Source organism: Ciconia boyciana, chromosome 4 (assembly GCF_034638445.1).
Source record: "Ciconia boyciana chromosome 4, ASM3463844v1, whole genome shotgun sequence".
Lineage (NCBI taxonomy): Eukaryota > Metazoa > Chordata > Aves > Ciconiiformes > Ciconiidae > Ciconia > Ciconia boyciana.
This window is the reverse complement of record NC_132937.1, coordinates 52,641,726-52,663,962: the sequence shown is the minus strand read 5'-3', so window position 1 is coordinate 52,663,962 and position 22,237 is coordinate 52,641,726. Positions and strand designations below refer to the sequence as shown.

Sequence of the window (22,237 nt, the reverse complement as noted above, 5' to 3'; positions counted from 1 at the left end):
ATTACTCCTTTAATAAGCCTACTTTATGAAAGTACATGAATACCAAAATATCTCCTTACTGATTGCTGTTGAAGTGTGAATAAGCTTAAAATTATCAAAAGTAAAAGTATCTAATATTTTATTTTTCCCCTTCTTACCTGTTTAAAAACTATGAATAAAGAATTCAAAGCAAGTTTTTTTACTCCATGACACTCTACTCCATCTGAAATCACTTGTACACCACCACATTCTCCAACTTTTTGTATTTACTTAGTCTAGACTGATAGATTATTTTGTATCTTAAGATGAAGATGGAGACATATTTTTCCTACTATATTTTTTCAGTGCAACGGTTCTTTTTTTCCATACTTCTGTAGTATTTAAGAGTTTAAAAGCTTATGCAATTGTAAGAACACTGTTTTACAAGGTCAGGGTTGATTATTACAGAGGTGAGGTTGTTCCACTGTACTGCAAAACAAGAGCTACAAAAAAAAAATTTTAAGTCACAAAAACCAATTAGCCCAGAGAAAAAGGTCTGTCAGTTAAAATGCCAGGGCAAAGGCACAGACCATTTCTGCCTGTCATGAATAACACCATGAATAAAGTGGGATTGTGGTAAACTGTGGGGGAAAAAGAGCTTATGAAAGAATTTTTCTTAAATTTTAAAACCCCAAACATGTAGAGCTCAAAACAAAAAAAAGTCCTTTTACCCCTTGGTATCAAAGTAGTTTGTGTTACAACTGCTACTTGAATTTAGGAAGTACTTATTGAGCACAGGTTTGGAACTGTAAAAAACAATTATAAAAATTGAAGGCAAGGTGATGATTTAGGAAGTATACATTATTAAATCATATATGCATGATAAAAAAATCAAAAACACTAGATCATGAGCATGTGTTGCCATGCTACCACAACTGATCTTGTGTCCTTCCTTGATACAGGCCATTATAACCACAATGCAATTTTGTGCTAACTATCGTAAGTAAACATCATGAAGGAATTAAGAGATATCAATCAACCTTCTGGTATTTAAACAGAAGTTTAGGGACAGAACACAGCAGTAAGTCTACAACTTAAATTTGGTTCAAAACTCCTCCATGGACAGGATTAAGAATTACGGAGTGATACAGTTAGAAAACCAAATCAGTGTAACTGTAAGTGGTAAGTTTAAGCTGTAAGGCTTATTTTGTCAACCTTCTTAGCCTCTATCCTATCACAACAGCTACATCACTACATTATTGTATCTTTACAGCTTTCAGCTATAATCAAGCATTTTACACTAAATTAAGTTGTTCCAGTAGCAAACAACTGCTAGGGGGTTGCAGAATTAGGATGCATTTTAGGATCACTGATGTCTCAAAAAATTTGTATCCAGCCTTTAATTAATAAAAATCAGAGGCTGTGAAATCTACTTCAGTATCAAATAATCCATGTAATAGATTTGTTTAAAACTCCATCCTGTGTTTTAAATGCCTATAATTGACTTTTTCCTCTGAACAAATCTAAAGGTATAAAGTAAAACATGGTGAAATACCATGCATTAATGTATAAAGAGCAGACCCAAATGAACATTTCAAATAACAGCTGTCTTCTATTCCTTCCCTTCTTTATGATCCTGATATCCATTTAAAAATCTTGACTCAAGTATTTCCCAAAGAAATCAAACACAAGAAAGCAATAGTATTAACAAGCAACCTGACTTAAACATTAGACAAATTTGTTCTTACATTGAAGTGAAACACCCAAAGTTAGGTGACTGGGAGGGAGAAAAAACAAAAACCAATGGGTAAATTGGAAATGTCATTGTCTTTCACCTTAGTGAGGTAAAGCATTTTTAGCAAATAATACTGCTAATGAAAACCCTCCTTAATAAATTTAACAACATCCTTCAGCTTCCTCCACTGTACATCACTTCAAACTTCAACTCTGCTGCAAGTCATCCTCCTTGACATCCATTTTCACTGTTGTATTTTCAACAGTGGTTTCTGACATTTCTACTAGGTTTGTAGCTTGCATCTTTTTGGTTCTCCTCCTGCCTCTTGACATTGCTTATCACTTCCTCCCTAAATCTTCTCCAGAATCACAAGGTCTTCTATTTCTCAAAAAATCAGTGAAGTAGTCTCTTTTGCTCAACTGTCAATTCACAGAAGAATACTGGGAGTTAGAAAGACAGTAGTAGGGCTGAAGAGCAGATAGAAGCAGGAAAGCTTGCTTTAAATAAAAAATAAATAAAAGCTGCAGAGCTCAGGTCACCACACATTGCTGGCCTGCCATCATAAGGTTTCTTCTCTTCCTATGTTAGATATTCATCTGCTTTCAAATCTCTTACTCTCTCTGCGCTCCTTGATTTGCTATCAGAGATTCTAATAACATCGTCTTTTCCCTCATTACTCGCTAGGTCTGGGGAAAATTCTAAATCCTGATGAAAAAGAATCTTTCCCTACTCTCACCTAGCTGACAAATGCATTCTCTACCCTAAGATTACATTCAGGAAACAGCTAATCCAGGTTTTAAAATATTCTTATGATCTCTACCAAAAATTAAAGTATTCCTGTATTTCTTCCTTCATTTTTCCCACAGTCTGCAAACACATCATGATAGCTAGAACTGCTGTCTCTTATGTATCATGCAAAATCCACACACTTCACAGATTACAGATTCTGGTGTACAGCACGCAGTCCCAAAAGCAGAAAAGGGAAGTTATACCTTGAAGTTTCATTTTGAAAATGTTTTCTGAGTACCCTAAAATTCCAATGGACTGAGTAGTATGTGTGCATTTACTCCTATAATTGTATTTGCACAAGAACTGCAAGATTTGGCTTATTCACCAAGAGGTGAATTTCTGGTGCCTATTTCAGAAGGATAATCATCTTACCTTTACAGTTTCACTTAAGACTTGGGTTTTATCTGCTTCTTCACTGGAGTGCAATTCTAGTTTATTATTTAACTCCTGTAGCTGTTGTGCCTGTTCATTCAAAAGCACTTGTGCCTGATGCTCCCGATGTAACGCGTTATTCAATTCTTCACATGCACTTTCAAACCTCTCATGGGTGATCAATTTCTGATAAGGGAAATAAATTGTGTTTGATTGTGTAACTGTATTCACTTGTTTACATGCTTGACTTTCAGAGTTCCACTTGCAAACATATCAAATTCTAAAACAAAAGCGTGCTAAAGATTAATATTTAGGGTTTTTAACATGAAGACAGATCACCAAACAATAAAAGAGCAGACAATTTTATTCACTGTGTTCTTTCAAAAAAGCATTCGGGGTACTGTAAACAGTATGCATTCATTATTCTATTCAAATTAGCACCCCAGGTTGTAAAGAATCAATATTTAGAAGGAAATATGCAGATCACTGTTCCACATTTCAGTGCCTATCTTATTAACCCTTGTAAACGTCTTCCTGGACTCTTTCTCCCCTCCCCAAAATGTTCCAGAAAGAAGAAATAATTCTTCAAGGAAAATCATCATCTACATTTGAACAACAATCTAAAATGTGACCATTTCATCTAACTCCCAGAACTGTAAGGGAATAAAACCCATTAAGAACAAAACTGAAGACGATTAGATATAACCTTGTGTGTTTCAGTAAAAAACCACATATTTAGCAGCTAGGAACATGAAGGACAATGGATGTGAAATCATCTATTAAATATTCTCTGCTTGGAATTGTTTTGATTGGGACACAGTGACAGGTCCACCAACTAGGCCTCAGGATCAACACTGGGCACAGCTACAGAAAATGCTACTTATTCTGGGACACAACTGTTTTGGTTATACAGTTCACCAGTAAAGCAAATAAAAGAATCCTAATCCATTCACTTTCTCAGGTATCTCAAACAGGAGCTCAATTGTGAATGCAACATATAGAAAATAAACATTTTCTTAGGAGGAAAGGTGCCCAGTGAACCTCCAGCATGCTAGAGCAAGACAAGTTTCTTTCCCTCCAAAAAGGACTGAAGGCACAGTTCCATGAGTATGACAGGACAAACCAAGAACCCACAAAATGGCATCAATCGCTCAAACACCATGTCCATTACTCACTATACTGTGGCTTCAAGTGGTTAAGGAACCTTTGTGTTGTCTCTTCTCATTTCTGCCAGACAGTGCTATTTACAGGTTAGTGAACCCGTAGTGTTTAACTAAATCGATCAGTGACAGAGGAATTTGGTGCATACACGCTACTGAGAACATAGAAGAGGGCTTTTCTTTTTCCTTGCCATAAACTTACTCCTCCAAGGAAACAGACACACTAAAATTTGCACTGACTAGTTCAGGATATAACCCATATTCAAAGATACAGTAAAATGTCTATCATAATATTCAGCAATACCCATGCAGAGTTTAAAATAGTACATTTATGCTTTATGAACTTCTCCGGAACACACTTATTGGATACCCTCATTCCAGCTGACTTGACTTTGTTGAAGTGAAATCTAAAAATCCTTTTAGGGTATATAAATCACACCAACATTTTCAACACACGGAAGAAAACCTGGGTTGCTGAAGACCAAACATGTAATTTACACAGAATACCTCATGTTGGGGCTTTGAATATGTGGAACGTATATGAGAGGATTTAGGTAAGGAAAAGGGAAAGAAGAAGAACAAAGAACAAAGACGCCTTGAAGAAGAACAAAGACACCTTAGTTTAAGGAAGTCTGCGGCTGTAAGCAAAATGTTGCAGTTTGCTTGTTGCAGTTTGTTTTATCGGCCTATGAAAGCTACTTTTAACCAATCACAATGTGCATGGCATTCGCGTGCTAGGAGCGTGAAAGTTGCTTTTAACCAATCGCAATATGCATGGCACCTGCATGCTAGAAGCTTATAACCAATCACAATGTGCACGTACTCAATGTGTCGCGTGGACAGTTTAGAAAACAGATATAAGCAAAGGAAAGGTTGATAATAAAGGAGCTTGATTCCACATCATATTGGTGTGCTGTTCTTCTCCGTTCACCCCCTGGGCCGCAACAACCTCATTCTACAAATCAAAGAGAAACTCCTGTGGAAATGAGATACTTCTAAATACATCTGACTTATAGTTTAGTGACATTTATGACGCAAGTCTTCTGGAAAATTCTGTTAATAGTAAATTGATTTTATACTTGTTTTTCAAAAGAACACAAATCAAAAAATGTGTAAAAACGAGGATCTCTCGTAAGCAGTCTCCTCTAAATCAAATATACTTACAGATTGCTTAAACATATTTAATTTCTCTTGCAGGCTCTGGGCTTTGTCAGCTTCTTTTTTAATCTCACTGAAATTCCATTTGAATTCTGCAAGTTTTAGGCGCAGTGAGTGGCGTTCCACCTCTGCTGTATGAAGTCTTTGTGTAAATTCAAATATTTGCTTCTGTAAGGATGCTACACTTTTCTGTTAGGAAATAGAAACAAATTCATGTGCTACAAAATGTGATATTTTAGCAATAAAATCAATCACATTTAATATCCAAGCAAATTAGACAAAGCTGTCATTTTGTCCTCCATCTCTAAAAGACACACCTGAGTGCAAAAATGTGAATCTGTTTCACCTACTGTTGAGGGTTACTGAAAATTCTGTTTTCAAGGAAGTACCTGTTTTCACATAAGGCCCACAAGACAGATTATGTGAGAAAGAGTTTATCCTTTCATTTTGGTTAAAGGGAAGAAGGTTATCTTTTCTGAAAGATGGAACAGTAAGCATGAGAAAAAAGGGAAAAAAAAAAAGAAAAAAAAAAGAAAAAAGAAAAGAAAAAAGGAAAAACAAAAAAAAAAGAAAAATAAAAGAAAAAGAAGAAAAAAAAAAAGAAAAAAGAACCTTAACATTCAATTAAAGCCAAAAGCAAGTTTGTTCTTATAAAGCAAATACAATTTAGATAGAATTTAAAAAATCTTTTTCTTGGATACATCAAATCTCTTCTTAAAATTCTTTGACAATAAAAGATCTATTCATGTGCTAATGCTTTTAGGTGTTGCAAATCAATTTCTGATTCTCTATATAGTTGACTTCAATGTAATGGACTCATAAACAATCTGAAAAAAAATTAACAGTACTATCAAGAGAGATTCACTGTAACACTTATGCTGTGAACCTACTGTTTACATGAAGTAGCACTATAAATATACATACCATAATGGGTAGTCTGTCACAGAATCCATCTTCCAGGGCCTGGGTATTTATTTTATGCAGTCCATGAGCCAGCCTCTGTACCAAGGAGTCTTTCTCCAGATAAGTAATGCTCCTGATGCTGTCTAGTGGAACAGACTCCATTATTACATTCAGCTTGTCCATAAGTTTTGAAAAGGAGTTCCTGGCTGCACTTACAAGTAAGTGTCCAGAAAGCCAGGGCTTTGTATCTTTAAGAAACAACAACAAAAAAGAAACATCAAGTAGGTTATTAGTTTCAGGTTTTTTCAGTGGAAAAAAGCAACAACAGCAAATAGCATCTTTAAAATACTCAGTATGAAATTTCCATTAATGAGTGGAAGACTGAGCTCACAGGAATATTTCAGAGAAACTTTGGGACAAATTCTGTATCTAGCACTGAACACTCTACTCCAATCAATCTTTGGATGGAAGGGTAGAACAGGATTCTAAAGAAGAGGATTTGTTTGGCAAAGAATAATTTTCCAGTTGGTTTTTATGTTCTCCTCCAATACTGTACTTTATTAAGTCTTTCTTGGGTGTTCTAATTTTGTAATTCAGAAGACATATAAGACAGATGCAAGCAAACGCAAGCCAGGTCAAGTATGTCAGATGTGATAGCACATGGTAAATCACTTTATCGTAATATTTACAATGCAAATTTCTGAGGGTTTCCTGACTCCTGTTCCCTCCCCTCTATAGATGTCTAAATCATTTGCTGTTCAAAATTAGTGAGGCTTGGTACCTTAATGCCATACTATTTATATTCTGAGACAAGAGAATATAATTTACCTTATTCCAAGGCAATTAAAATTTTACAGCTACAATTACTTATTTCCCCATAGGATTTTGGTAATCATCCTTCTCATATAATGGACTTAAGGCCCCAGCACACCCAACATGTCCTGCTTACTGCTAGATTCGTCAGGTCTGTAATTAATAATTGTGTTTAATGTTGATAAATAAAATTGTCAGTGCTCCTTCCACTAATTGGTATTCCAGATAACAGTTAATAGGTTTATTTATGCCTTAATAAAAGTCTTGTAATTTAGTTTTCCCTCTGCTAGGCAGGTCTTAATCTGTCATTACTTGTCTTATGATACTATCAGTGTAAGATGACAAGCATGGAAGAGCTTATTTACATTCAGTAGTACAGAAGATCTCCTGTTGCTGCAGTGAATTAAAATATTTACTTAAGAGTATAACCAGAAAAAAATAACCATAGCTTTTTTAAGTTAAATAATTTCTCTTTATACATTGCGAGAATAAAATCAAAGGTTTGAAGCAAACAAAACATGATTACTGATATTTTTAGATTACGATTCTCATCATAAAGAATTTACTATTTACACATGAGATTAAATTATCTGTAAGCAAACAAACAAACAAAAAAAGCACATGATAAAGTCAAATATTCTTTTTTCAGAGACATTCTCCTGCTTGGTTTCAAAATACCACCATTACAATAATTCCAGTGCTTAACTGGAGTACCTTTTTGGAGTACATGCTCTCCATAACCCCAGCTAGTAGTAAATCTGTCTTTTTTCACATCTAAGACAGCGCTCCTTCTATTCATCTTTAAAGCTAAAAATTTTATCCATCATTTTTATCTTGCACTTCAACTAACAAAACATCCTTTGAAATTAAAAAAAAAAAAAAAAAATTATTCTCATACCCAGAAGAAACTGCTATTGTAATGCTCTGTGTACTTTGGCCAAGGCTCCTCTCTTTTCCTTGTGTTCATTTTCTATTACTGATCACATAAAAGATAAGCTACCTTTATCATTTTAACTCTTACCACAGATTATCCTGTCCTACCTGTCTTTCAGTTTCAAAGACCATTTCTTTTCTCCAGTCATGCTGCATTCATTAGTTTGAATGTTTAGTTAAATTAACCTAAAATTAAAACTAGAACATTTGTACTGCCTTCCATGTAAGATGACACCAAAACCGTCTAAAAAACTCCCCTTTACCATGATTTTTTGGTAAATACCAAACAAGGATACTGTCAATGAGCTACCGTTCCTTCATTTTTTCCTAGTGTTTCCACCTGGTATCTCATTTTACACAAGATTGTTTGCCTACCAGAAAATACAGTATTTCTCCGTATGTGCAGTACCTAGGATGGCAGCCCCTTTCCTTATGTGTAGAACTCCCAGTTTAACTGTATTAAAAATAAATTAATAAAAATAATTCAGGCAATTGTGTTGTAGCATTTTGAAACAATCATTCCACTTCATAACCAGGATTCCTGTTATTTAGTGCAGTTCAGCATCCACAACTCAAAGCACTTTCTTGGGATGGGTAATAAAAAAGGAAATCATCACCTCTGTTTTTTTTTATGAAGAGCAGTTTGGAGTAAATACACAGAAATATGTTGATGCAAGTTACTGACTGCTTTGAAAGACAAAATGAGAATATAATGCAATTCCACAAGGAACTGTATCTATAATCACTGGGAAGAGAATATACCATTTAAGTATATACATTTTAAGTATCTGCTCACAAAGGATCAAGGAATTACAATAAAAGCATTAAATTATGTACATTGCGATGTGTATACGAAATTATTAACACAAATACAGGTATATCACAAAGAGCAATCAACTCTTACATTAAACTAATGAAGAAAAAGACAATGAAAAGTGACAAATCTTACTTCACTGGCAGATGAAGAAAGAATTCTGGTTTACTCTGTTTTGGTGAAATAGAACAGTCAGCAGGATGAGCTTAGTAGTACTACACAAAACAAAAATTTTCATGCTAAGATTCAAAATCTTTGTGTATGTAACAGTTGATTATATTTGTATTCAAAAAACTTGACCTTTACTTTCTCTGGTTTATCGCAGTACAGAGTCTGTTCAAAAAAACCTACAAAACTAACCTTACAAAAAACCAAACCAAATCAAAACAAAAACCCCCAACACTTCAATGAACTTGTATTCAGATTGAAGCTAAGAGATCATTCCAAGACATGCTGGAATGAGAACCAAACTAACGAACAGCGTGAAGGGAAATGATCATGAATATCAAACCAAAACTACTTTTTTAAAAGTTAAAAGATGACGAAATGTGCCTCAAATCACCAGAGTGCACAAGCCCAAAAGTTCCAGTGTTATCTGCGTGATCTGGATATGGTTTCTTTCAATTGCCTCAAATGGTTCCTCAGAACCTAGCCATCTTTAAAAGTCATTTTAAAGAGTCACTGAACTATTCCATATTGTAGATCCACATAGCACCTTCATGTGCCTACTCTCTCCTGTGATGTGCAGTGTAATCTGGCACTTCCGTTATTTCAATACCTGAAGAGAGCAGATGCCTCCTCAGGCTGCCTATTTACATTAAAAAATAAATCAAAATAATTTAAGTCAGTTTGAAGGTTTAAATCCTATTTGAAATATGACTTACAGAACATAAAATAATTTCCTAACTATGCAAGCTTTCTTTCAAATATATTCCTTCAGAGCCTTATCACTTCGGTACTTCTGGAAATTTCATGTCCAACCTTAAATTATTACTATTTTCTGAATGAAAGGTTCTTGGGAGACTTTTGATCTCGTGAGCGACAGAATTCGAAGTAATATATGAGAAGTTAGATCTTGAGGTTCTGTGAAAGTGACTTAAAATAGAGATAAGCTATGAAAGAATCACCAGACTGACTGTGACCATGATATTCTCAGCATGGCTCTTCCTAATTCTCAAAATCAAAACTGTGTTGAGTGCAGAGATATCAAGTAAATAGAGTCCACCAGAATTCTCATGTACTTCAATACCAGCCAAATATCACGAGGTTTAGGGTATTCTAACTAGTCACTCCAGCACATAGATGCTGCTGTAAAGTTTCTCTTGATTCCTTTTTAATTTGCTGTTCTTACTCAACACACTATACACAGGAATACTTGCAGTATAAATCCTGTAAATATTCTGAAACACAATTCAAACTTTGTTTTGTAAGGATGTAAATTCAAGTTACTGAAAACAGGATGATCAAAGAAGAGAGCACCTGAAAGTGAATCAAAACACTTGTGATTCAATGGCTGACTTCTAGTACCAGTTCACTGTTCAGGCTTCTAGGAAATGTATCACCTTCTCTCTGTCCTGCTATTTCCCTTTATTCATATAAATTATCTTTCCTTTAATATCCTTTATTCTGTGACAGAATTGTTGGGACTTTGAAACTACTGGGTACCAAATAACTACGGATGACAGCAATGCAGAGGAACCAAGTGAGATCCTGTAACAGTCCTCACTGCAAAGAAATTAAGGAAGATAGTTAACAGCTGGGAATCAAGGGGTGGTATTTCCAGGGATTGGCACTAAAATTTTCCACAGGCATAGCAGAATTCTATACGAGGAGAGACTGAGAAAATTAGGGAATCTAGACACAAATCTAATTAAGCATAAACTTAGAGAGGGAACATGGTAGGGAAAATAAGGACTGCTATACATTGTGTAAATTGAGAGCATTTTATTTCTCTCAAAAACCACAAGGTAGCAAGTAAACCAAATGAAAATAGTATCCATCAAATTCAATTGTTTTCCAGATGCCAGCAATGTGGAAATTCTAGATTCATATCATATGAAAAACAGTAGGAAATTACTTCCTTTCAGTCAGCAGCGGTAATGTCCCAGGTTGAATATGTGCCAGTTTTAGGGCTTGCACTTAAGAAATACACAGATCAAATAGACAGAAATGACGCAGATTTTCTTTATGGAAAAAAATTAGGTTGAGCTTCAGTGAAATACTTCTCGAGTATTAGAACAGTGGAACAAGATAACTAGGAAGCCTGTAAATACTACTTCATTGGAAGCTTTTAAGAACAGGTTAGCCAAATATCTATTGGCATGGTGTAGATGGCATGGTGTAGATGTAGAAAGCAGGCAAAACTGTTTATATGCTTTCTAAAAGCAATCTCCAGCCTTCTGTTTCCATGACTCTATATACCGAAATGATGACGTACCAGATCACCAATTAAAGAAAATTACTCTGTTCCAACAATGCAGCAGCTCGCGAGAGGTTTGATCCAGAATAGTTTAGATAGAATCCTAAAAATGGAAATTATGTAACCACCCTGATTATTTTTTTTTAATGTTCTACTACAATAATATACTTTTAAAATTACCTGTTTTGTTCACAACATCCTGTAATTCAGTGACAGAGCTGATTACTGCAGCAAGGAGGTTAGAACTAGTAAACCAGCTGAGTGCTTCAACACAGTGAATTTGTTCCTCTCTGTGACCTGTGAAACAGAATTGTAGCTAGCAATAAAACTCAATAACTTAGATAAGGCACACTAGATCTTCAGCTGTTTCAGAAATTGACCAAACCTGAGTATATAAGCCACAAACTAATTCTTCTTTCAGGACCTTTTAGACTGTATTAAATATGCTTCCAGAACTACTAAAACAGAAAAGTAGATGGATCTTCTAGTTTGGGAAACATTTTTGATATCATTTATCCTTGTAGGGGGAAGCATGAGCTGGTAACAGAAAGGTAACAGAAAGACTACATAATCTCTAAAGAAAAATTTAGAAATCCTATCCTAATATTTTACCTGAATCAGAAAGCACCTTTTTGCATTTTTAGTAGGAAATAAATATTAAAAGTGATTAATAAGAGAAGACGAAATATCTTTTCAAAAAATATGTTGGTGGTCAATCACTTAGGAACATTACAAGATATTTACAACAGAGAAGATGCAGTAGCACCTATTTCTGAAATCCGTAACACAAATGTCAAGGATATCAAACAGTATGAGTTCACACGTGTAGCTGTAACTTTTCTTTCAATGCTTAACAGACTAAGCATTTCCTTTTAGGGGAAATTACATTTGTCATGAAATCCAGCAATCATGAATCCAGAAATTACATTTGTCAAAATGTCACCAAATTTGTATTTACACTCTATTAATAATATTACTATTTGTTATTCACTAACCATGTAATTTGACACAACACTTATCAAAGAAGAAAACAATTAGCTTACTTGACAGATTACGCTTGCCTTTGGAGTCTCCTATACAAACTAGAATTCCAATGCCTTCTTTGAAGCCATTTACCCAAGAGAAGAGTGAACTAGAAGACTGGGCTAAAACTTTAAGTCTGTTAGCTGCCAAAACTGCAATCACACCTCTTCGGAATACACGAATCAGGCCTTTGAATTTTCTTTTCTTCAGTTTTGCTTCATCTTGATTGTTTTCCTCTGCATCAGAGAGAGCATGAACTAGGGTCCTAATCTCCTGGTTCACTAATTCATAAATGTTGACCTGATCCTGGAGAAGGTCTCTTTGGGAAGACATAGCACACAATCGGCCATAGAGAGGATACAGGGCACCTGCCAATAGCGCACAGGCTGCCAGGAGAGATGAATGTTCCTTCTGAATCTGCGTTAACATATTTTTCACAGAAACATTTTCAAGGGCCAATTTCTCCCGTTTTTTTTCAAGGACATAAATTTTTTCCTTGTTTTTCTCTGCTGTTTCTTGGTATTCCTGCGATAAGGAGAAAAAACAAACAAAACCAGAAGAAATATTCACTGGAAGATATATTTTAAAATAACAAAATCATTTTTACCTAGACAGAAGCTAAAAGAATTTTTTTTTTCAGATTCAAATAACACATTAAAGGAACAAAAATTATTAGTAATGACTGTCAAAGTATCTCTCCTAGCAAACAGTTACAGAACCAGATATATGAAAACAAATCAATAGTACAAGGAAATTCTGCACAATCTTCAACTACAAATAGACTCCAGATTTCTCACACTAGTACTGCAATAGCCCACAGAAGGTCCAGCAGTGCCTGGTTGTCCACAATACAGTTTTATGAGTTGGCTTAACAATAAGCAATTACATGCTCCAATTTCAGAAAGAACATTGCTCTTCAAAGCAGAAAAGAAAGTTAGTGTAAGAGAGAGGGGTGAAAAAGGAGGAAACTCTGGAAGACAAACCTAGACAGATTGGCAGCAGCTGGGAAAGGGGAAGTAAAGGTGATCTCTTAATTACTTTGTAATCAACCCCCTACTTATATATTCACAGATTAATTAGTTCTCATACAGAACTGAGTTTTCAAAAGAACAGTGTAATACAGATATTTTTATTTTGACTAGAGCCATTACAGATTTTTTCAACTCGCAGAACATTTTTTCTTTTCCTCTATATGCTCTGAAATAGGGAAAGAGGGAGACTTAAAACAGTAAACTGGTGTAGCAAAATGAAGACACTAACAAGCCAGGGAATGCCAGGACTAAGGTTAGACCATGCAGACTGGTTGCTTTTGATAACACGTAGTTCTTGTACAGGAATCAAGAGACTATGCTGGGACCTCAGAGACTTAGACTGGCTTCTTGATGCATGAGAGTCCTCTGTGATTGGAACAACCACTTGAGGCTACATTTAAACAGGATCCAGTGGTATGAGATAATAAATTTTAGGCACTGTTCACAAAGAACCGACAAGCTCAAGTTAAATGCTTAATACATAGACACAAAAAGGTAAACATGAACAGAATAACAAGTCCATGTGATGAAGAAGAGAGGACTATGCTAAGCTTCAGCTACCTCTCTTAGAGCTACAAGCAAATTCGTTAAAAATGGGGTGAGGTTATTCCTGTTAGCACACTGGCCAAAAGAGAAGTAAAATGGTGTCATCCAGCCACATTCCCATGTGTTCTGTTTGGTACAGGTCCCAGGCAAGTGGTGAGGTGGGCACCCTAGTTTCTTCTCCCTCCTCCATCCTGCAAGCATAACAGGGGAAAAAAAAATACATAGCTATCCCTAGAACTGAAATAAAAGATTCCATGCTTCTATAGAGATGTACCCTCGTCAGTTCAGAATGTCTTTGACCAAATAAATATTTTATTATTTTTTTGGAGGAGGAAGAATTTGTAGTGTTATTAAAATACTTTCAGTGATACAAAAATAGAGTAGGTAACTAAAAGATTTAATTACAAAATGCAATTTACAGGGCTCATATGTCACTTTACTACTGTAAAATTAAGTATGAACATGTACAATACTTTCAGTGCTACTGCATTATTTACAGTGTTTGATTTTTATAGAAAAAACCCTGATAGCATGACTGGAAGGAACTGAAAAGGTAAGCTGAATTTAGAAAACAACTTATGGTTTCTGGCCATCACAGGTGAAAGGCCAATATCTGAGTAAACAAAGTGTGATCCCTACAGGGCTGTTGGGCAGCAATACTAACATTCAGTGCTCTGGCTAATTAAAGCTTACTTTTTAAAAAAGCTTAGTGGTTTTATGCTTATGGTTACACGGTAATATGCAAAAGTGAACAAGACAGTCTCTCACTACAGAAATGTAGAAGTTTTGTAAGACAATACACCTTCTTGTTTTTACCAGCTAGTAATTGCTTTTGTCTTACTCCACACTGTTTCTAGTGTTTTCTTCAAAGCTTAAAAGCACAGTTTTTGAAAGGGACATAGAATTCTCTTCCTAAACATTGGCAAGCCAGCTTCCTTCGGTGTTTGAGCTTTGAGGGACACCTCATTGAGTTGCAGAGCTTGGTGGATTCCAAGAACGCTTAACAAAAAATCAGATGCTACTAGCAACACTATTTTATCCTACTTCTTACTGGGTCCTTATCCTTTATTCTGGCATGAAAACAGAACTAGCAACTAGAAATACAACGACACTATGACTTCAAAAGGTCTTCCTGTATTTCGGCTGTTTTATTTTTCTAAATATATACATCTATACATCTAAATAAGCAACATCAACACCACTGTCCTCCATTTCTTTCCTGTGTTTTAAGGACATGGGCCAGACATCTCCATCAAAGAGACCCGGTGGGTCAGGAACAGTACAGTTACACATACTTCTCCTCCTTTTGCAGTGATTGCACTTACTTTTGGTACAATTGCAAGATACTACAGCCTTTAGCTAATTCACCTGCCTTGCTGCAAAAGGAAGGCTTCCAAACAACAACAAAAAAAAGCCAATAAAAGACATTTTTTCCTCCCTAGAGGACATTTTCCCTTTCCTGTTTAGCAAACCTTTTATTTTTCTGTAGAAATTAACATTTTTAAAGTAGTTACAGGATTTTTCTCTTACAACATGTTTTTGCATATCAGAACAAAACCCTTCTATTTTAAGTGGTTGCCACAAAAAATGGGGACAGATTAATAAAAGTCTGCATAACAAACAAACAACAACTGATAGTTAAAATTCAGAGGACATTTCCTATGAGACTGTGCACAGTCTGAATATATAATTTGTGTGAGGCTAAGGAACAGGAATAGTAACATTTTCAAAATGGCCCACTATCAAATCAAGAGGACTGCACTCCTGCTACAAAAGGCAAGGAAAAAGGATACGCATTTTAAGCTTCATTGACTCTCCAAACATGGAGACCACGGACAAACAAGAGCGGTATCTATAGAGTGCCTTGTTTATTGCTCATCTGTGATAAGGGCACTCTGGGAATTTCTGCCCTACAGAAAAACAGTGAACCTGCTTTCTGATTACACCATCCATCTGACCTACAGTAACAGCTGTACCTATTAACATCCATAGATCCTATCTTGGAGTCAGGGACCCTGAACAGTACTGGCTGGGGACAGAAGCAGTGGCAGGTGTCACTGCTACTAAAACCTCCAGATTTTGCAACATTACATTTTAATCATAAGGAGACCGTTCTGAAAAGCCTCAACTCTCTACTGCAGTTCTAAGAAACCAAAACAATAATTTCCAAGATACATTACTCATATTGCTGTGCAGTTAGAGCTCTCAGTTAAATCCTGAGAGTCTGAATTGACAGTCTTCACTTTGCCTTCGCACATGTACCAACAATTGGAAAAACTAAAGAAGTCTCAATCCAGGAGTTCTGAGGAGAAAATGTCTAGAAGGAGGCATGGAACACTGGTTGAAGACAGTTACAAACAAAAAGGATGCATCCTATGACGAACCATTAGCTTGGTGCGGGATAGCAAAAATCACTCATCTTCCCTTTCTAGAAAGGAACTAACACCTACAAGGAACTAGTTCATTAAACTGCTTGTAATTAACACTCAGATCTTTGGATGGAAAAGACAGCTAATAGCTACAGTTTCCTTGTAGTGCTAGAATCAACGTCCTAGAGTGATGAGACCCACAGTTCTACAATGAAATACAGAATACTGGCAAATTATATTCCACTTACACTGATTATATGTTTCCTATAAAATTTAATGAATAAAGCCTGCTAAAATAACTAAATTTAAATATTGCATTCTGTGCCTTTATGTAAACACTGGCACTCAGTAATATCTGAAAGACCCTTTGAAGACGTCCCCTAACTTGTGGCACATTCTTCCTTGTTTCCTATGGAAATAAGGCTACAACATTAGTCTGTCTGCACACCTCTGATCCAACAGAGCAGTGATCTTGCAGATAATATGGCTAACAGGCTCAAAATGCATTATGTAAAAGACAGTCAAAGCTTATGAAAAACAAGCAATCAGAATTAGGATAGTCCTAACAGCAGACATCCATGGACCCTATGGATCCCAGAAAGGGAAAAGCTTAATCTGGTATTTGCGGGTCCAAAGTCAGCCACAAATCAGAAATCCAGAAGAAATTAGACTGTCTTCTTCCCAGATTGACACTGAATGGTAAGGAAGGCAAACTGGAACATGGGGGGGAAAAAAGATGAGACAAAGTTTTGTTGAATCATCTAAGTGTATACAGACATTGCGCTGCCTAGATTACAACACGACCAGCTTGTACTCCAACACTACATAACCTGCGTTAGACAACATGCCTAGATGTTTCTAAGTGAAACCATTTCCCTTTTAGAAACCCAGTAGTCCTGTACAGCAAGTTGACAGACAAAATCTTTCCCAGAAGACAAGCCTAATGCATGCTCCACAAGAGACAGCCATGTTTTCAGTCCATGCTCTGCTTGCTGTCTACACAATTCAGCTGAGAAGACTGACAGGCTCAGCGCCATCCCGAAGAATGGTGCAGTACTGCAGAGCACCAATCCTCCACAATACGCTAGGGTTCTGAAAGAGGTGACTCAGACCCTTCTTTTGTGCAGCATTCGTAGGAGGCAGAAACCTAAACTGCGTAACTCCCCTCTTTCTTTAGGAAGGAAAAGTAATTTTTAAAATTAAAATTAAGCTTCCTCATTTCATCATTCTTTTTGTTGGTAATGATTTCATAAGATTAAACTACAGGATACTGGGGGAACTTAATAGACGTCTGGATGCCATTTATCCCACTCATAGGGATGTTTTTAGCATTGCCAATATCCTATGTGAAACGTAAACATCAAGCAAAAAATATATACAAGATTTTAACTCATTTCCAAGAAATTACCATAAATTGCTCTAAAGAATACTTCATAAATACATTTTTTGGAGTGCAAAGACTTCCAAGCCCAAAATCTGAGTAAAATACAGCATTCTTCTGATGAAGTAAGTTTCAGATGGCAGTCACAAATAACAAGGTATATCTTATTTTCTATATTTCACAACACTTTTAACTGAAACATGTGTAAAGGAATGTGACCTGAAAGACAATGGATTGTGGCTGTAGAACAACAGTGCAAATTTTAGATTGCAAATAATTTTTCTAACAATCAGTGACAACAGTTTTACACTTTTGAACCATTGCTCACTGTAGTATCTGTATAATGAAGTCCTTTAATACCGTTGAAATCTACCACTGTAACTGCTAATTGGTTCTTAGAATGTATACACCTAAATTTATCCCCAGATGACACATTACTGTTACTCTATAGAGTCTTTGCAAAGCATGACACTGAAAAAGTAACTGCTGCCCTATATAATTCTTAAAATAAGCAATTTCAATCTTACAGCTTTAACATTCTCAAAAAAAAATCACTAGCAACTGCTAGACCAAATTAAGCAATTCATTTCTGGAATGTTTTAACACAGTCATTTATTCCTTATTATAAATTAAGTTAATACTACCACAGTGTTGGGTTTTTTTATTTTAAAGATACACTATAATTCCCAAACAACCTTAAATTGGTTAGGAGCTTAAACTACTGAAATAATCCATTAAATATTTATAAGAAAAAAAAAAAAATCAGAAGTTCACACCACCATACCTGTGCCCTTTCATGAACTTCCCCAAGGAGACCTGAGTACTGCTGTTCCAGGTATTTTTTTTGTTTCTGCCAACAGCTTTCCTGTGCTTTCATCTGTTCAGCCATTTTGTTAAAAGCATCTTCCTGGCTCTGCTGAAGCTCCTTCATAGTATCAGACTTGTTCTTACAAACAAATTCTAGGTGAGATATCTGTGTGACAAGCATTTAAAAATAAATTCTTTTACCTCTCAAATCACCTTTTTACTTTAATTGTACATATTAATTTAAGGATAGACTATTCCAACAAAAAATCTAAATTGTAATTTCTTCAACATATTTATTAAAACTAAGTAAAAGCCTTTCATGACAGATTACTTACTTGAATCTTGCAACAAAAGTGAGACATATTTTGGAATAATGAATTTTCCTTGGTTTCACTTTTGCTATCCTTATACCACCTTGCAGATATCTGTTGACTTCTTTGTTGCAAACCTGAACTGGACACTTCCCATATTTTTTTGAAACAAGTGCATTAAATCTTGTGTTGCTAAATGAGTAATCTGAGTATACCAGTGTTTTAGCAGTTTGCAAGGATTGCAAGTAATAATGAAAAAATAGCCCTTCATTTTATTTTTTATTTTATTGGAAAGCCAAGGCATTCCATATATTATTAAGTATTAAAATAATTTCAGGAAATTTTAACATACAGAATGTTTTCTCACAAGCAGCTCATTAGTTTACGATGTGTTTTCAACAAGCATGAAGGGATTCACTCTGTTTTAACTTTGCAGCTCCCATGCAAACTAAATGGACTAATGAATCAAGCTAACAATGACCTCTAAATACACATGCCTACTCTTTGTTACTAGAGAATATCAGCAGGATGCCTTCCAAAATAGATCACACAAAACTGCAGAAAAATTTTGTTCTCCGAAAGCAGGTACAACACAGGTAACAACACTGCCCCAAATCCCTGAAAAGCTTGTAAGTACGTGAAGAGCCCTAGAGACCTCACAATCAATCTCAATAACCATACTAAATTAAAAAGAAACAGTACGACACAACACCCCCAAACACTGCCAACAATGTTCACTCCCTTCCCTTCCATTCCCTTTCCTCCTTTACTTCAAAAGGAAAACAGAAATGTACACCCAGTCTACATAACCCAGAATTTATTTCATACTATCCCTCTTTAGTAATTGCCATTGATTGCTGGGGTATTTACTAAATGATGAGCAGAGTCAAAACGATTCACTGTAACCAGCCCTGTCCCTTACTCAGGCCAGAAGAGTGGTCACAATTCCCGCAGATGAGAAATGTCCGAAAGAGCTTTTCCCTTCCTATGCCTCAAGAACAAAATGTCAGGGCAGCCAAGAACTGGAGTCACTCTACTAGACTGTAGGACTGGCCTGATGGAGCCAGAACACAAACTGAAATCCTGAAGAGTGGCATGTGTTAGTCTGTGCAGCCAGTTTAAGTTATTTAAAAAGAGGTCTTTTCTTTCCTAAAAATGGAGGGATTTCTGGGGAGAAAGGCCACATAAGCTTATTCACATTATAATCATTCAGAAAAGTACAGCTTCTCTCTTAAACAAATATTGACATGTTTTATATTTTCTATTGTATTTCTGAATACAAATTTCATAATCCAAGTTACAATTAAACCAAAAAAAACACAGTGACATTTTTTCAGATAGTACCTCTGAATCATAAACATATAATTTAAAGATGATGTTCCTGGAGTAAGTGCATTTTGTTTCTGTTTTATGCTAAAATAAAGACTTGCTTTATTAGTGTAAATGACTAAGTTCTTTGAATTGCTTCATCAGTAAGATTAATTTATTTTCTTTTAATTAGGTCCCTGTGGCTAATATTGGCTAGTACTATTAGCATGTCCTGCACAGAAAGTGGAGCTTAGAGACTTCATACAGACTTCAGTCACATTTACATGCCCACAGCAATGGCATCAAACTGAGTTGTAGACAAGCCATAATTAATGGTATTGAATTATTAACGTCCAAATTCTTTTTGAAATAAGATGAATGTCAGTCCTTTTTAATGATACTGTGATGTGGACAAATGTCACTGAATTTAATAGAGGTAGCTGGTGCCTAAGGACACTTACCTTCTCATTAGCCCTGTTGAGGTCTAAGATCAGGGCATCAACATTCTCCTGCAAGACTGCACAAAGCTCAGACCAAGAGAATCTATCTAGGATGCCTTCTGGTTGTTTTATAAGCACACAGCCTGCTACCAAACGCTGGTATAAGCTATGGAGGAAGGTTAGCTTCTCCTGAGACAAAAAGAAAAATTAACTGTTATATCTCAACAGTGTTAGAATCCAAAGAGATGCATCATATGTGTAGTAATGTGAGCTGCACGCAGTGGAAAAAAAACCACAAAGCTCATTCTCAGATCTTTTCAAAAGCAATATTGTTAATATTTGCAGTCACACATACTAAAGCCAGTGTAAGAAAACAGTTTTTACAACGTTTGCTAATTAGACAGAATATATAAATAAAGAAAGCCCAATCCTGCAGTCGTCACAACCATGACCTGATACAGATAAAAATTTCCGTGCTATCAGTAGATGCAATTTAATCATTCATGTTAACATTTTCAGGTACATTCAAATTGTACCCACTTCCAAGATCTGCATAGCACACAGAAAATTGCCTGATTGGCTTGGCAGCACAACACACTGTATATACAACTATCACTCTAAAGTCTTTTAAAAATTATTTTTGAGTGGCTTATGTATGACTAAATAGCTAGACAAAATAGGCTTATAGCTTCATCAGTTAAATTCCAAAAGCCATGCCTCAGTCACTTACACTGATTTTAGTCAGTAGTATAATAAATTGATGGAAGTTATAAATAAACTTTAGCAACAATAGCATGTAACAGAAATTCCAGCCTTCATTCTTTCAGCACATATATGCAACTTAGCAACTGATTAAGACAACAATAGAAAGCTGTACTTCAAAAGCCACAAGACACAGAGCCTTTACTCAAAGTCAGTAACCCACTGTAGAGGTTCCCATTGTTTTCCAGGGACCCTGGATAAGGCTTTACATCAAGAAACTGTGGATGACCAAGACGGGGAACTATGGTTTTTCTGAGCCCTTTCCATTATACTTAGCTGCATTTTCTCACAATTATTTAATGGTATTTTAGGCAAAAAAAAATTGTAGTTTAGTTTAATTTTGTTTCTAGCAGATGTCCTAATTCACCAAGGAAAATCCAGTGTGCCACCATCATTACATTTTTGCTTGAGCTGTGATAAACCAAGGATGATAACTATCCATTTGGCATGAAAAAAGGGATCCCAAGACCCAAAATCAATTCACACATGTTGAATGCAACCACAGTGTTGTAGACATGCTGACTTTACAATATAGCCAGGCTTCTAGTTTCCTTCACTTTAATCATTATCTGATGTGTATAACAATTCCAGCTGCTTCATGTGGACACTATTTAAATACCAGGCTGCAAAAGAGGTGGAAAGAATGTTTCCTTTTTACTCAGTTGGCATGCACGTCCAAATTTGTGGAAGTAATGAGCTCAATATGCACACAACTATGATAAAGAATATCATTGCTATTTCAAGTACAGAACTGCTTTATTGGGGGGAAAAAGCACAAAACTAACATCTGTAAACAAATATAAGGAGAGAGACCATAGTTCTGAAATAAGACTTCGTGAAGCAGTTCCCACATATAGCACACCACAATGAACTAACAGGTCACAAATAAGAATTTCTAGGGTTTGTGGCACACAGGCAAAACTACCTCAATTCCACATTGGCTATCTATCAATTGCCATGTGAATCAGTAATTAACAACACACGATGATGATACTATTATGTTCCAATTGTAATACATTTTTGTTAACTTTCAATTTGAAAGAAAGAAATAATTGTTCGTCAGGCATAGCTCTTTAAATAAACTCAGTTGTTCAAGAATTCAAAATAGGGGAAGGGTTAAGCTATTAGTTATGATAGAGAAGGATCTGGAGAAGGATCACAGGTCAGCAGGAGAGCACCTGAAGAGCAGCACAAAGGAATTCCAG

At 35.7% G+C, this 22,237-nt stretch overlaps 1 protein-coding gene across 5 annotated transcripts in view; it reads right to left on the bottom strand.

Annotated features, from left to right (window-relative positions):
• Positions 1–22,237, bottom strand: part of CCDC171 (coiled-coil domain containing 171) — a 157,202-nt gene that overhangs the window by 74,065 nt on the left and 60,900 nt on the right. For all 5 annotated transcript variants that reach the window (XM_072860212.1, XM_072860215.1, XM_072860214.1 and 2 more), the window contains 7 exons: positions 20,292–20,459; positions 18,189–18,377; positions 12,098–12,602; positions 11,235–11,351; positions 6,097–6,323; positions 5,179–5,361; positions 2,855–3,040 (listed from right to left, as the gene is read on the bottom strand). In XM_072860212.1, coding sequence (XP_072716313.1) covers positions 2,855–3,040; positions 5,179–5,361; positions 6,097–6,323; positions 11,235–11,351; positions 12,098–12,602; positions 18,189–18,377; positions 20,292–20,459 — 1,575 coding nt within the window. The remainder of the gene's footprint in view (positions 1–2,854; positions 3,041–5,178; positions 5,362–6,096; positions 6,324–11,234; positions 11,352–12,097; positions 12,603–18,188; positions 18,378–20,291; positions 20,460–22,237) is intronic.